Genomic DNA, 14,407 nt, shown 5'->3' on the forward strand with positions numbered 1-14,407 from the left:
GTATCTGTGGTCGATTTTCTGAGTTAGTAGCTGGACGGTCGTGCTTGTTCCTTTCTTAGAAGTTGTACTTCTCTGAGGTCACTGCCTGGCCTCGTGTCTGATTGTGAAGGCTTCGAACTCCTGCTGCTGCCTCAGAACAATGGGGGGACGTTCCCAGACCTGCTGACCCGCCCAGCCTCTCGGCCTCCGCACATGCTGCACAGGGCGGCTAACAAAACGTCCTCAGTTTTCCCTGCCCTCCGCCTGCTGGCATCTGATCCCAGTCAGCAAATGTTTAGCCACCGTTCCATCAAAACATGTTTATCTTCTCTTGTGTCCACAGCTAGGAATTTGCCCACTGACCTGCGCTAGGCCCCAGGAAGGAGCTGTCGCCAGTCCGATGCGTTCCCAGCCTCCTTTCAGTGTATGATGCCATGGACCTGAAGTCACTGAGGAGCTTGGGGGACACAAGGGGAAGCAGAAGACCATGGCCACTGCCCAGGGAGGAACCCAGGAGGGAGGCAGGTGAGCCTGGTCCTGTTCCCAGACAACAGCTTTGCGTCTGGCAAACAACCCGCCTCCAGGTAACTCGGGGTAAAGCCATCTACATGTAAATAAGAGCACAGACATCTTTATTTTCTATGAAAATAGAGGTTAGAAGAACCCATAGGATTGAGAGAACCTGAAGCTCTAGGCTCAGACAAACTTGGGTGCAAATCCAAACCTGGAAGGAGTCACACAGGCCCTGTGTGGATAGAACACCGGGCACCCACCTCATACGGACAGGGTGTGACTGTGGTCCTGCATGCATGGGCGGGGCCTCAGGGAGGACAGCCATGGAGCAGGAGGGCTCGGCTGATGAAATGGGGCGCAGGGCTTCCAGTCCAGACCTTCAGAGCCCTGGGGCAGCGTCTCCCACTGGACAGCACCCTCTCCCCAAGTGTGATGGGGAAAAAGACTTCGGCCTGCAACCAGGTACCCAGGAATGCCCCATGGCCTTCTACCGAAAATGCCTGAGGGGGGATAAACGCCAACACCCTGCTCCTGGACAGGATGGAGAAACACCAAGCACCGGGCAGCAGAGGGACTGTGCTTTGACATCAGATCCCCTGGGTCCAATGTTGGCACTGAGGGACGTGTGTTCACTGCAGCTTTGGGCCCTTTGCCTGACTTTTCTGGGTTTGGGTTTCTGAATGTCCAAGACGAAAATGCTAAGAGGGTCAAATGGGGTCACAAAGCACGAAGTCAATCTCATCCAGAGCATCTGCGGGTCTCAAGGAGAAGGAGAAGCTAGAAGAGGGAACAGGAGGAGGAGCTCCTTGGGCAGAAGCACCCCAGGCTTTCCCCAGAGCCCTCCCTGCCCACAGTGGAGATGCCGAGGGAGGATCCCACCCTCTGCCTCTCAGGCTGCCCATGGGGAGGGAGGGACCCCACTTTGCAGACCTGGGGAGGAGTTCCTTCCTGGCTGTGCCCTGGGCCAGCTCCCTGCCAGCATGAGCCAATTGGCCACCCCCACCATGGCTGCAAATTGCAAGAGCAGGATTCCACAGGCAGTCTGCAGCCAGGATCGAGCGAGAGACCATGCATGTTAGGTGCTCAGTGAGCACAAGGGCTGAGTGCTGAGGGCCCCAGGCTGTGCGCCTTCCAGTGGCCCTCCCTGCACAACCCAAAGCCCAAGTCTGTCTGGGTTTCTTTGCCACGTGTTTCTGATGCTGTCCCTGTGCATCCTGCCTCTGGCGAGGAGCCAGGCTGACACTGCTCACGGACGAGGGGCCTGCATCCACTGATCACTTCCCCGGGTCTGGGCATTTTGCTGTCACAAGCCATGGGGGAGCCGAAGGGCAGCTGCTCAGTGAATTCCCCCAAGCTATGGCCCTGTCTCTGGGTCCTAAATTGGTCTTACCATTGTTGGTTGTTTTATTGTTTTTGTTTTTGTACTGGGGACCAAACCTTTGCGCTGAGCCACATCCCAGCCCTTTTTAAAATTTTTTTTATTTTGAGGCAAGGTCTCACTAAATTTCCCAAGCTGGGTTTGAACTTGAGCTCTTCCTGCCTCAGCCTCCTAAAGTGCTGGGATGACAGGTGTGTGCTGCTCCACCTGGTCCCTGCTCTTGACCGGGCATGGCAGGATAGGGTGTTCAGGCTGCCAGTCTGGAAAGACTGAACATGCAGGTGCGTGGTGGCCCAGGACCGTGCACGTGGTAGAGCCGGGGCCAGGTCCAGTGCTGCCACATGACTACAGGAAGCGCCTCTCCCCAGGCTGCGTGCCCTGGTGTCACATGGGGAGCATCGTCGATACCTGTGCACAGCCCACTGAGCACGCTGCACCGGCACACGTTCCTCGGGAAGTTTCCACTGGTGGCAGAGTGTACAGTGTGCAATCCGGAGGACCGGGTAGTGACGCTGGGTGTGGATCCCCAGGACGCGTGTCCTGTGCAGGCCCCAGACCACCCCAACTTCCAGCCCACCTGCAGCAGCCCCTGCTAATGCGCGGGGCCCAGCGGATTCACTGGAGCAGGACACGCCACGGGCAGGGTCGGCCACTGGGACAGAGAGGCGGATCAGGCAAGGTGAGAGCTGCTGTCCGGCCCAGGGCCTCCCCTGCGGCCACCGTCGGGAAGCAGCCCCGGCTCCTGTGAGTTACAGCCAGCGCTGGCAGAGTACACCAGCCCCCTGCACCCTACTCAGAACGCTGTGCTGTGCCAGCGCGGCCCGGAGCTGCCCACCCAGGCTCCCATGCACATGCTTCCCCCTGGGCTTTCTTCAGCACCAGGCAGACAGTCCCTGGGCTCCTTTCCAGAATAGTCAGAGCCCGGGCCTCCTGAAGGAAATGCTCCACCAGACAGACCACTGTGGGGTGCCCAGCAGGGTACAGCATAGCAGGTTTCCTCAGTAGTGGCGCCGGTCTCCTGCCTTCACTGCCCAAATCTCTGCCTGCCCCGCCTTACCCACCTGCGTTCCCACAGGCCGTGCCCCATTTGACTCCAGTGTCCAGGTGCCTCTCCCGGGCTGTCGGCTCTGACCCTGCTGCAAGCTGACAGTTACAGCTCCTCTCTCCAGCCAGGCTCTGAAGCCAGGCAGGCTCAGGACCCAGCAGCGTGGTCACGGCTGGCACCTGTGTGGGCTCCCTGGCAGCTGTGGGGGCTTCTCCGCGGTAAGAAAGGGAGCTGCAGGAAGCTGCAGGGGGCACCCCAACAGAGGATGGGGAGCTGCAGTTGCAGGAATGGCCATCGAGCCCAGCTCGACAATGGCAAGAATTCTGTCCAAACCTTAAGCATAAGCAAATGCCGTTGCTGCCTCATTACTGTACTAAAGCTTTTAGCCCATTCTGCCATTTCTGCACCTAACGTAATGCACATATGCATGGAATCAGCACCCAGATGTCTTCAAACCCTCCTCCCAATCCTCAAACACAGCTCAGGGACTCAACGTCCCAGATCGCACCCTCTTGGCCAGGAGCCCCCACTTCCGCATGGAGTAAATTCCCACATCTGGCTGCCGTCCTGGCTGCAAAGGAGCCCATAAACCCAGCTTTCCTCGGACACAGGCATGGCACTGGTGGTCTGCAGCATGGTAGGAAGAGCAACAGAAGACAGGACTGGTGCTGGCCCTGGGACGCTTGGTACAACTTCGAACTTGGAAACTCTTTTTATAATTGGTACAAAGTTCATAGTATCAATCTGTTCCCCATAATCACTCCCTTGTCCCTGGGGACCCAAAAGTTCTCTCTTGTGCTTGGTCCATGCAACGAGCGTCCTTAAAAGTTGCATTAGAAACTATAGCGCATTTCAGGAAATTAAACGTAAGACTTTTGCTCCGATTATATATACTTTGTCCATGCAGTATTGCCCAATACCTAGTCATTTCCCCCTTCTCCCATCCTCCATATTCAGCTCAGCATATTTAAAACACAGACTTATACTGTGCTGTGCTACACTCAGTATCTTCCCCCCATTCCTGTTCCCTGCCTAACTTGTCCACTGTCCTCCTAGTTGGAGGTGGGTCTCTTCAGTGCCTGTCCCTTCCTAACACTTGCCAGCCTTTCCCTCCCTCCACCTGCCATGTCCTCCCCTGTGCTCAGATCTGTCCTCTGTCCTCTGTGCCCACTGTCACTGTTTTAACTTGGGTTCTCGCCATCCGGATGCTTTGCTTCTACACTCTGCCCTCCATACAACCAGCAGCCCATCGTGGGCTTCAGCGCTCCTTTGTAAGATACGGTGTAAGCTGGATTTTCATCTAGGGGGAGCTGCTCTTTGTTACACAGGTAGCTTGGTCCCCATCCCGTGCTAATAGTGCCTAATTTCCGCCAGTCAGCTCTGCACAGCTCTGCACCCGTCCCCTCTGCTCAGCAGTGAGAATGAAATCCCGATTCCTTTGCGCACACAATTTCAGCACTAGTGAGAAAGGAGAAACACGGCCTGGTGTGCAGAACTGCTCTGTCCCCGCACGCAGACCGCAGCGCTGTTTCCGACTGGCCACAGCCCTCTACGCAGGCTTAAAGCACAACACACAAGACCACAGGGAAGTTAAACCAACAGGCTGCTCCTAAGAGGCATGACAAGGTCACTGCACAGCCCACAGCTCCCCGTCTCCCCTACATTTTTTTCAGTTTTCTGAGGGCTGTGCGCCCAATTTCGAGACTGTCCTTTTCTTGCACATGAAGTACTGTTTGAGGACTCCCACGCCAAGCCTGGGACTCTCCTGAGATCTGCATCTGGGGTTTCCTCCTGGGAGGTCAGGTGTACACTGGCCGCCCTTCCCCGGGTCTCGTCCCGCTGTTCGCTGTTCCGCACACCCACGGGCTCAGGTGGGTGCAGACCACAAAGCTGGGCTCAGCGCTGCTGTAGGACTTGAGAGCTTCTCAAGTCCCTGGGGCCTGGCCAGAGGCGAGGGCGATCCTCCCGTGCTGCTGTGAGGCGACACTGCCATGGCACCTGTGCAGCGGTGCCTGCCTGGGCCGTGGCCGTGGGGTGGGTGAAGCCCGGTCAGGACTGCAGAGCCTCAGCCTTCACGTGACCGGAGACTCCGCTGCAGCAGCGAGACAGCTGCCCTGCTTCCTGCAGTGCCGAGGTAGAGTGAAGCCCTGCTCACCCCACGCCAGTGCTGGTGCTGTCGTGGTTTCTGACGCAACCTTCCCGTGCGGGTCAGAAGGAGCGAGACCCCCACCGGCCTGGCAGTGGCAGGCAGGCGTGTTTCTTCTGGCCTCCGGCTGCAGGGCCCTGGCGCCGTTCCTCTGCTGTCCTGGCTCCAGCCGCTGGCTCCCTCCTGCCTTGGGGCCCTGTGCCTGACCATCTCTTCCCAGTCTCCAGTCTCCTTAGAGCTGACCCCTTCCCAGCACTCAGTCCTCAGGAGAGACAGAAAGGGTGCAATGGCAAAGCTTTCTTGACGACGGTGAGGAACAATGCAGTAGGCCGCCAGCCAACAAATACGGTGTTCAGTCTGCAGGCGCCGGCGCCAAGGCTCTACCAACCACAGAACCATGGGGGACGCAGTCTCCGAGGGGGGCTCCTCCTTCCTCTGGTGGGGCAACCTGGATGCTGCTGGGAAGTTCCAGAGAACTCCTCGGAGAGGGAGGAGGCCCAGCGACCGTCCCTCTGGGCATCCTTCCCACCTGTGGCCTTCTTTCTTGGTAATTCTCTAGCACCCTCTTCATTTCCTACCTCGTTTCTATCACTCTCTAAATCACACAACTGTGTGGTGCCTGTCTTTCCCCACCAGAAAGGCAAATTGCAAGAGGCTGGGGACACGGCTGTATTCCGCATCCTGGCTGGCACCTGCGACATTTTCACCAATGACAAACCCAGTTTCACCCTGAGCACCACACACTTTCTTCTTGAATTCTTCTGCCTCCAAGGCCAACATAGCCATCTGAATCCTTTCTAATACAAAGGTTTGAGGCAGGCATCTCTTGTCTTCCAAAATCCCTCACAGATTGTCCTTCCAAGGTGTCCCACAACTCCTGAAGCATCCTGGCCTGCAGTCGTACCCAGTGGTCTCAGACTGCCACCTGCCTTCCGGCAGCCCTGACACAGGATTCCAGCAGATCTTTCTCTCGTTTCTGCCTGAGGGCAAAAGCCATCATCTTCCAGTGCCCTACTGTCAGGTGCCAACCCCAGGGTGCTGTCGGGTCCTCCCTGCTCTGTGCTCCCAAAGCCCTTTGTAATCTGCATGATCTGCTCGCCATACCTGATATCCCTGCGCTGTCCCTGTTGGCGAACGCCTGCCTTTCCCAAGAGGCTGTGTTTGGAGTGCAGGAAACTGTTTCTTCATTTGTAAGATAAGAACCTCTTTGTCTACCTCACAGAGTTCCGGTGAGGAACAAGTGAGTTCATGCCTGTAAAGCAATCAGAACAATGCTTTGTCCCATAATGAACACCATGTGAATACTCGCTGTCATTATAATTCATCTCCTTAGTACTGGCCCACAAGAAATATCAATATGTACTGCTGTTGAATTTGGTTGGAGCGGGGCAGGCAACTTCCAGAGACTGAGACCTAAAACTTAGAATAGGGCTGGGAATATTGACATTATTTTTTCCAGTGACTTCTCAAATTATTTGAGAACCCACCTGTTGCTCCAAGCTTCTGGGGATTGCTAAGTGAGAGACGCCAGACCTAACCCCTTCCCTCGTGGTGTAACACAAAGGTGGGTCTCACCTGAAGACACCACCTCGGAATACTATTTTTGAGAAGCTTCACTGGGTGGCTTCCTCAAATGACACTTATCGTAGAAAATCGAAGTCTAAATGTGTGCTTTCACAGATCCTGGGTGGTGCCTTGGCTTTCAAGTTTCCTTGGCTTCCTCCAGATCCTGCCAAGCTTTCCAGAACTTGTGTGACCCCAAATACTGTGGAGGCCACTTTCTGGGTGCTGAGAACAGCTGGACCGCACTGCTCCAGAGCCTCTGTGTGAGGCTGGATTGGCCTCTCACGGGCAAAAGCAGCAGGGTGCAGTCAAGGCTGAGAGCAGATCAATTCCAACAAGGAAGGGGTACCCTGAATACGATCGCTCCTCCACCCAAAGTCTGACATGAATTCAACCACCGGAGACACTAAGCACACTTGGCACTTGACGTCCGTTTGTCACAAGTGCTGTCGGACCTGCGATTTGCCCACATGGTGTACAACAACCTGGGAAGTTAGTTGTCATTTCCATTTTGAAGGATGGAGGTCAGGAAAGGTGACCTGTTTGGAAGCTCACTTGGTTTGTTACAGTGGGAGGTTTGGTGCAAGCCTGTACTGGCTTTATCCAAAGAGTGAATCACAGAGAGGGAGAGTGAGCTTTAGAATGAGATGACCCCATAGCACACGGTGTAGCGACTGAGTTTGAAACTTCAGCCCCACCACGTGCTAGAGGAATGAGCTTGGGCAAATTCAGACTCATTGCCATTTGTTACCTATGAAAGAGAACACCCCAGTGGATTAAAGGACCTAAGATAGTGGAGAGTTGTCTGCCATGGCAAGTAGGTGGCCTTGACTACCTAGAAATACAGAATCTCCTTGCGTGAGAACACCTGCAAATCCTTATATCGTCTCCCACAACTTAGTTTTTACCCCCAAGCTGACCAGAAACGAGCTGGTCAGAGTTCTTTTAATGCCCCCGTCTCCACGGGGGTCCAGTTCTTGAAATTAAGCCACAGAGAGGAGGCTCTCCCCAGTGGGAGCCCACAGTGCGTGCGCACAGCCTTCTCCAGGCCGACTTGGTCCTGGGAGTTCTGCCCAGCGGCCTGGCATTGTGCAGATTCCCCAGCACGCTGTAGCGAGTCCCGCGCTGGCTTGGAGGATCACATTTCATCAACTGTTGAAATCACTCGAAATTCCCCTGTTCATCCAAAGACACAACGGTAAAAGAAGCAACTCCTGCTCTTCCAGAGTGGACAACTTTATTGTTAGCCATTCTGGCGTCTTATTTTTCGTGGGCCAAAAATAGATAAATTGAAGAAATACACGTCATGTCGAGTCACAAGCACATGAATTTTGTCTCACACTCCACACAACATTTCATCAAAAGACCAAATTATCTTTTCACTGTCTTTATCTGCAGTACCCAGAACTTTGCCGAAGCTTCTGTGCCAAGACGGAGCTGTTTATCATTTTTCACTTTCTGAGTGCAACAGCATTCAGAGGGCTCATTCCTGAGCTTGCTGCTTGAGGAGGAGGGTGGGTGAGCCAGCAGGCCAGGTCATTCTTGTAAGGAAAGTCCCGGCCCAGACACTGCACGGGCACCCCACGCGCACACACACGCACACAGCTCAGTGGCCGCCCACATTTTCTCACTGGCTACTCCCTTTCCCCTGCGTCTTCCCCTTCTGTGGAGGTCTCTGCTTCCTGCATCTCTATCCCCTCAAAAGAGAGGAGAAAGAGAGCACAGCGGCACCCACGAAGCTTCGAATTCAGAGACAAGTCATTCTAGACCACCTTTCAGACATGTCTCCCTAAAATATCTACGTGTCCTCTGCCTGTCTGACCGGTGTTCACAACAATGAGTCATCTTTTGGCTTTCGTCCGCAGTGCTTGAAATAACAGCAGTACCAAGGCTATGACCTTACACTTTCCATTTTTATTAAAATTCTCACTTCACTTGACCCTCACTATCTTCAAATGAACTTTATGTCTGGCCTTCACGTTTATGACAGTCGGCGAGGATTTTCCAAATCATCCTCTTGAGACAGATCTACTATCAGCCATGTAATTTCTTAACAGACTCAGAAAACAGAATGGGTCTCTGCAGCAAGGACCTCTCTGGAGGCTGAGTAAAAGGATACTTTTTACAAAGTAGGTATTGGAGGGTAGAAGTAAAGTTATGTGCTTTGTTACAGCTGACTGCCCAGAGAGCCTATCCATAACTCCGTCCTAAGAACCAAGGGAATAAAACCTAAATAAAAAAGCCCCTTTGGGGTTATGGGTCTTTAAAACACAAGCACTCCTACAGTGTTTCCATTACGCCTTCCTGCATCGCGAGACACCACCCAGAGGGCGGTCAGGCCTTATCCAACCGCGTCACCCTCTCCAGGTGCACATTCAGGCCCCAGCTGTGTCGTTTTGTTACACGGAGAAGCGTCCACTTCCCATTCTGAGGCACATCAAGTCTCGAGGAGAAACCGGTGCTGGGAATGCACTTGTGGGATGAGGCTCACACCTCCCCGGCCCTGGCATTTGACGGTTCCTACCTGTTCCTCCCTGCCCCTCTGCTCACCTGACTTCTGCAGTCTGCCACGCCACACCTGCTGGACACAGGACAAGTGGAGGGGTCGCTCACTCCAGACGTAGGCAGCTCCGCTTCTCCTTTAACTGAAACCACTTCCCAGATAATCTAAAGGGCCTTACATTAGTGAGCAGATATTTACTAAAGGAAAAAAAAATGCTAGTATTAAGCAGAAGAGATAATTTAAATGAGGAAAAGCTTGAATAAAATAAGCTTCTGTATTTTAGTGAGAAGCTGTCTGTCTGTGCCAAAATTACAGGTAAAATAAAAACCAAATAAGCCTCTGCTGATAGCTGGGCCAAAATATGTTATTATTATTATTGCCTTTTTTTTTTAAGTGGCCAACTCTTCGCCATTTCTTTCATTTTCCCCTACATTGCTTTCAGCCGATCCCTTAGACAATAGCTCCTCTCTACTCCAAGAAATGATTTCTGGCCCTCATTTCTTCAAGATTTAAACCCAGGCCTTCAACCTACTACTGGTATTTATATTTTCATTTTTACACACGTCCCCACAAATGTGTATTAGAAAGCAGGGCCTTACTTTCCCTAAGGGCCCACAAAGCTGAGTCCACGTCCTGTCAAAACAGCGACTGCCCGACTGGTGAAGCACCAAGCTGTCATGCATCCGGCGTCTTGTGACAGTGTCAGCGAGCCCTTCCTGACTCACAGGTCAGGAAAACGCCTTGACCAGTCGCACTGAATTTACTGCACCAACCCAAGATCTCGAGCTTTAGCTACGAGTTAGGCGTACAATACGTGACCCCCAGAACGTCTGCATTCCCGCTGCACCAAGACACGGCAGTGCTGCAAAGAGCCTTCCCGCGCCCAGCAGGCCACAGCCTTCGCGCCGCCCTCGCAGTGTCGCGAGCACAGCCGAGCCTTTGGTGCAGCCTGGGGTCGGTGCTGCAGGCGCGGTGGAATCTCTGGCATTCCCAGTGGGAGCAGTGTCCAGAAGAGGCGGGCTGATGAAGCCTGAGCGTCCACTCACTGTTCCCGGATGCTTGGGCCACGGGCCGCAGGGCCAGCTGCGGTGCCTCCGCGTAGACCAGGTCGGATTTCTGCACCTTCCCGGCCCCCCAGTCTGGTGGAGCCAAACACCTCGAGCTGCTCTCCTCCTGGTCAAGTGTAGGTGACAGACTCTGCCTTTTTAGAGTCTGCTACTGACCCCTGAGGGACTGGAATGGTGTTTCCCACGCTCGGGGCAGACTACGGCCAAGAGGTGCAGTGACAGGTCCACGGCTGGGCCTCGGGAAGGGCACAGGCCTGGGTTCAAGCAGAGGGCGCTCCTCGCAGCCGGGACCTCAGCCAGGTCCAAGAGCACCCTGTCTTCTCCCTCCCACCGTGCCGCAAGTTACACCTAATGCCCCAAAGCCCTCGGCGCCCTGCCCGAGACAGCAGCTGCGAAGGTGTTAGCCATCACGTTTATTGCCTGAGAGTTTGAACAGCTAGAGCGCACGGTTTTTATTAGCTTAGTCTTTCAGGAGTCTCCCAGAACTAGAGTTAAAATGTTTACCTTTGGGTCTGCGAGGCCGTTACTGTAAAGGTCACTCGAGGATGGACAGGTTAGAGGCTGGGCGACACAAAGCTCCCTGCACCCGACACGCACGCGTCTTTAGCCCTACTTGATGAGGCCTTAGAGCTGTTCAAAGCCACTCAGGACCCTGAACGTCCCATCCAAAGGGAGGCGAGCAGGAGGGAGGGCCCACGCTACATCTTCTGACCCTTGGCAAGGTGCCGGGGGCCCTCGGCCGGCAGGGAGGAAATGACCCGCAGGTCCCGGATGGACCTCACGGTCCACTGGGAGAGCTCCTGCAGCACCTTCAGGCCCCACAACTTCTTCTCAAAGAGCCCCCCATCTCCCACAGGCGCTCCGTGGACCTCGTCCGGGGGGACCTCGTGTCCCAGGAGCACCATGAGCTCCTCCAGCTGGTAGGCAAAGCCGGAAACCTGGAGCCCGAGCGTGCGTACAGCCTGGTGGAAGTCACTCTCGGCGGGGGCGAAGTGGACCTGCTGCTCTTCCAGAAGCCTGGCCAGCAGGGCGCGGAAGGTGCGGTAGGCGCGCAGGTTCTCCTGGAGCCGCTCCGCCTCCGTCAGCTCGCTCCACTGGTCGGTACTCGCCACAGGCACCCCGTCCACAGAGTCCAGGCTGACCGACTTGTTCAGACCCTGATGCTTCACCTGGCCGAAGAGACGGGAGAGCGTGCCGTGACGCCTGTGCAATCATCCTGGGTCCTTACTTAGATCACACAAAACCTCACTAACCTCTCTGGCCGAAGATCCAGTGTAAAGAAAATAAACGTCCAGAACAGAAAATCTGGGATCCATGACCAGGAAGACGGCAATCTCCCTGAGACTGTCTGCATTTTTCCCGGAAGAATACTCAACTTTCAGTAAGTTGTAAAGGTTGGAAACCACTGATATAGAAATGCTTTCTGTATCAGTGCTTCAAACTGTCTCCTGAAATATTGAAATCATACTGCAGGCTAAGTATTTTAAACATACAGGAAGACACTGGCTATGCTCGGGACATGCTGGAGTAGCTACTGTCGAAATTTCCTCTCTCCTTCCTCTCCCTACTGCCCACTCTTACTGAAGTCAATACCGCAGGAACTGTTTTTTTTTAAAAAAAGAATCGCCTGATTTCTGACTTGCAAGGCTGTTCAAAGCTAAAGCAATTCTCACAAGTGATGTTCAGGAACTTCCCAAGGAGCCTGGAGCACTTCCACCGCAGGACTTACTGATGCAGACTCCTCTTTCAGGAAGCCAAGCTGGAAGTCCATGCAGAGCTCAAGAACTGACACTTCTGTAAGTCCCCCTTCTGACAGCTTAGGTGATCTTTCTAATCGGCCACAAGGACACTTCTGATGTCATGCTAAAAAGTGAGGAGCTAACCCTGTGTAAGAGAAGTCTGATTTACAAATTTTTAAGTTCATATGGCTCTTCTGCCCCATCTTATAAACCTTTCATTTTATATAGCTCAAAAATCTGGAAAAGTATCTACAGAACTAAACAGTTAATCTATTCTGGAGGAATTCAGAATACAGGGTATTAAGTTAGGAATAGCCCCCGATAGCCAATCCTACCAAAAACCTCACATCTCCCTCACTGGAGGAGGAACACGTCTGCCAAACAGTGGAGAAAGACACGGAGGTCACCTGAGTTTCCACAGGGCAAAGAGCTGCGTCAAATGACAGGTGTCCATCAGACAGGACCGTGACCCGGCTTTCCGGATGGCTCATGGGGCTGACAGTGATGGTAAGGCACCAGCTGGGTCTGGAGAGATGCAGGGAAACAGATAAGTAACACAGACGACTTACGTAAGATTCCACGAGGGCAGTCAGGTCTGAACGAATCTTTCTTGCTAGCCAGATAGAACGGCTGCAGAGGTCCCGGCGACGAGGGGTCAGTGGTGAAAGCTCTGCAAAAGCCATCCCGATCTACCACCCAGGAAACAAGTGAGCTGGGTCTGCTCCTGCCTGCACGGGTCCCAATCAGGAATGTGACTTGCAGGCTGGTCCACTGGGCATTCTCTGATGGGACTGTGGCCCCCACCCCCGACTGTCTCAGAGGTGGCAGCAAATTCCTGGCTGTGGATTTTTGTGCCTGTGGAATGAAAGGGCCCTTTTAAATCACATTTTTCCCCCTACAGTGTCTGCCTCCATCTCTCTCCTCCACTCGGTACTTGGCACACTTGTTTCTATTTTGCTTCTGTACTTAGCAACAAGGTCACTACCACCTCAATCCTCCTGACACCCTTGCCTAATGCAACTGACATACTACACACGCAGAATCAGTTCACTCCATCACCTGCCCGCTGCCTGCTGTCTTTGTTTTTGATTTGGCCTGATAGGGTTCAATGTTGTTATTATTATTGATATAATTATTAAACAACTGCAACGGCTGACTCTGAACAGAACAGACTTTAAAAAAACATTTGATCTTTAGATGAACTCAGTATTAATTTTCCCATTCTTACATAAAACTTAAGAATAATGCGCACAAAATCCAATAAACTACATTCAAATTTATATAAAGGTCTTTGGATTCAGGTATTTTTTCCCACCAAGTTTTCGATTTTTTTTTTAATGCAAGAAACTGTTTATGTGAAAATGGTCCTTTAAAAATGCATTTTTTTCACTTCCAGTCTTCTGATCAGTACTTTTTGAAGTTAATTTGCACTTGATTACAAAGTCAACTGAAGCAGCATCTCTAATCTCACTCACGGTGCCTTTCTGGTGACTACAGATATGGAAGGTCCTGTTCAGGCTTGTTCTCTTCTGAGGAAACATCCAGCCCTAGCTTGGTAACATTTCTCCTGCAGTCCTACTCCAGTGACAACACTTTCCGTTCTTTTCCTGGTCCCCAGCACTGCACATGCTTTTTAATAAGAGAATGAGCTGAGCTTTGAAAATGAAGGCAAGAGAGTTAAAAGCTGACTGGAGAACCGTCATTCTATTGCATTTAACTCAGAGAATGACGCTAACTGTATCAGTGAACTTTTAGTTTCACAGCATAGATGCTACCATCTCCAGTCAGTTTACACAGGTAAACAGTGAAGGGGGAAAGGACGGTAGGTGGCTGTCACAGGAAGACCTTTCAAAGGTAAGATTCTTTTTCTTCTTTTTAAAGTTGATACTATGTGAGCCAGGTGTGGTGGCGCACACCTGTAATCCCAGGACTTGGAAGGCTGAGGCAGGAGGATCACTGTGAGTTCAAGACCAGCCTGGGCTACATAGTGAGTTCTACATCAGTCTCAACTATATAGTGAGAACCTGTCTCAAAAAACAAAAACAAACAAACAAACAAAAGTTGATACTGTGGATACTGAGTATTGCAGTGATACTGAATGCTGACACGGTTGTCATTATCAGGGACATTAACCTCAGAGCATTCTTAATGTTCTCTTTACTAGATCAACAAGGCTAGTTTTGCTAGAAGGCTACTAAACCATCACCCATTTGGGTTTCTGTTTTCACAGAATCTCACAGTATCTATGTACTAAAAATCAAGGGCAATCAAAAAGTGCCCCTGACTTTACAAGAGCAACAGGAGAGCTGCCGAGGGACTTGGTTCTCATTAACAGCACCACTTGTTTCACCCCAGGACACTGTAGCTCAGTACAACCAAGGAAGACAAGCTGCTTCCATGAGGAGAACTTTTATTTTTTCTTTCTTTACATACTTATTTTGGATATGCCTTACCAGATTAAGAAAAAACAAGGA

The 14,407-nt window shown here is 52.4% G+C and overlaps 1 protein-coding gene across 3 annotated transcripts; it reads right to left on the reverse strand.

Moving 5' to 3' along the window:
* Positions 1-7,859: 7,859 nt before the first annotated feature.
* On the reverse strand, positions 7,860-13,102 carry Cntf (ciliary neurotrophic factor). Of its 3 annotated transcripts, none has more exons than XM_033756616.1 (3): positions 12,503-12,578; positions 11,924-12,078; positions 7,860-11,363 (listed from the first exon to the last, which is right to left on the reverse strand). In XM_033756616.1, the coding sequence occupies exons 2-3, from the start codon at positions 11,963-11,965 to the stop codon at positions 10,893-10,895; spliced, it is 513 nt and encodes a 170-aa protein (XP_033612507.1). In that variant the 5' UTR covers positions 11,966-12,078; positions 12,503-12,578; the 3' UTR covers positions 7,860-10,892. The 3 variants fall into 3 exon arrangements, with proteins under 3 accessions (XP_033612507.1, XP_033612508.1, XP_033612506.1); XM_033756617.1 differs by lacking the exon at positions 12,503-12,578 and adding an exon at positions 12,341-12,493; XM_033756615.1 differs by lacking the exon at positions 11,924-12,078 and having other exon boundaries at positions 7,862-11,363; positions 12,503-13,102.
* Positions 13,103-14,407: the final 1,305 nt, after the last annotated feature.

Source organism: Fukomys damarensis, unplaced genomic scaffold (assembly GCF_012274545.1).
Source record: "Fukomys damarensis isolate Sample0158 unplaced genomic scaffold, DMR_v1.0_HiC HiC_scaffold_27, whole genome shotgun sequence".
Classification (NCBI taxonomy): Eukaryota; Metazoa; Chordata; class Mammalia; order Rodentia; family Bathyergidae; genus Fukomys; species Fukomys damarensis.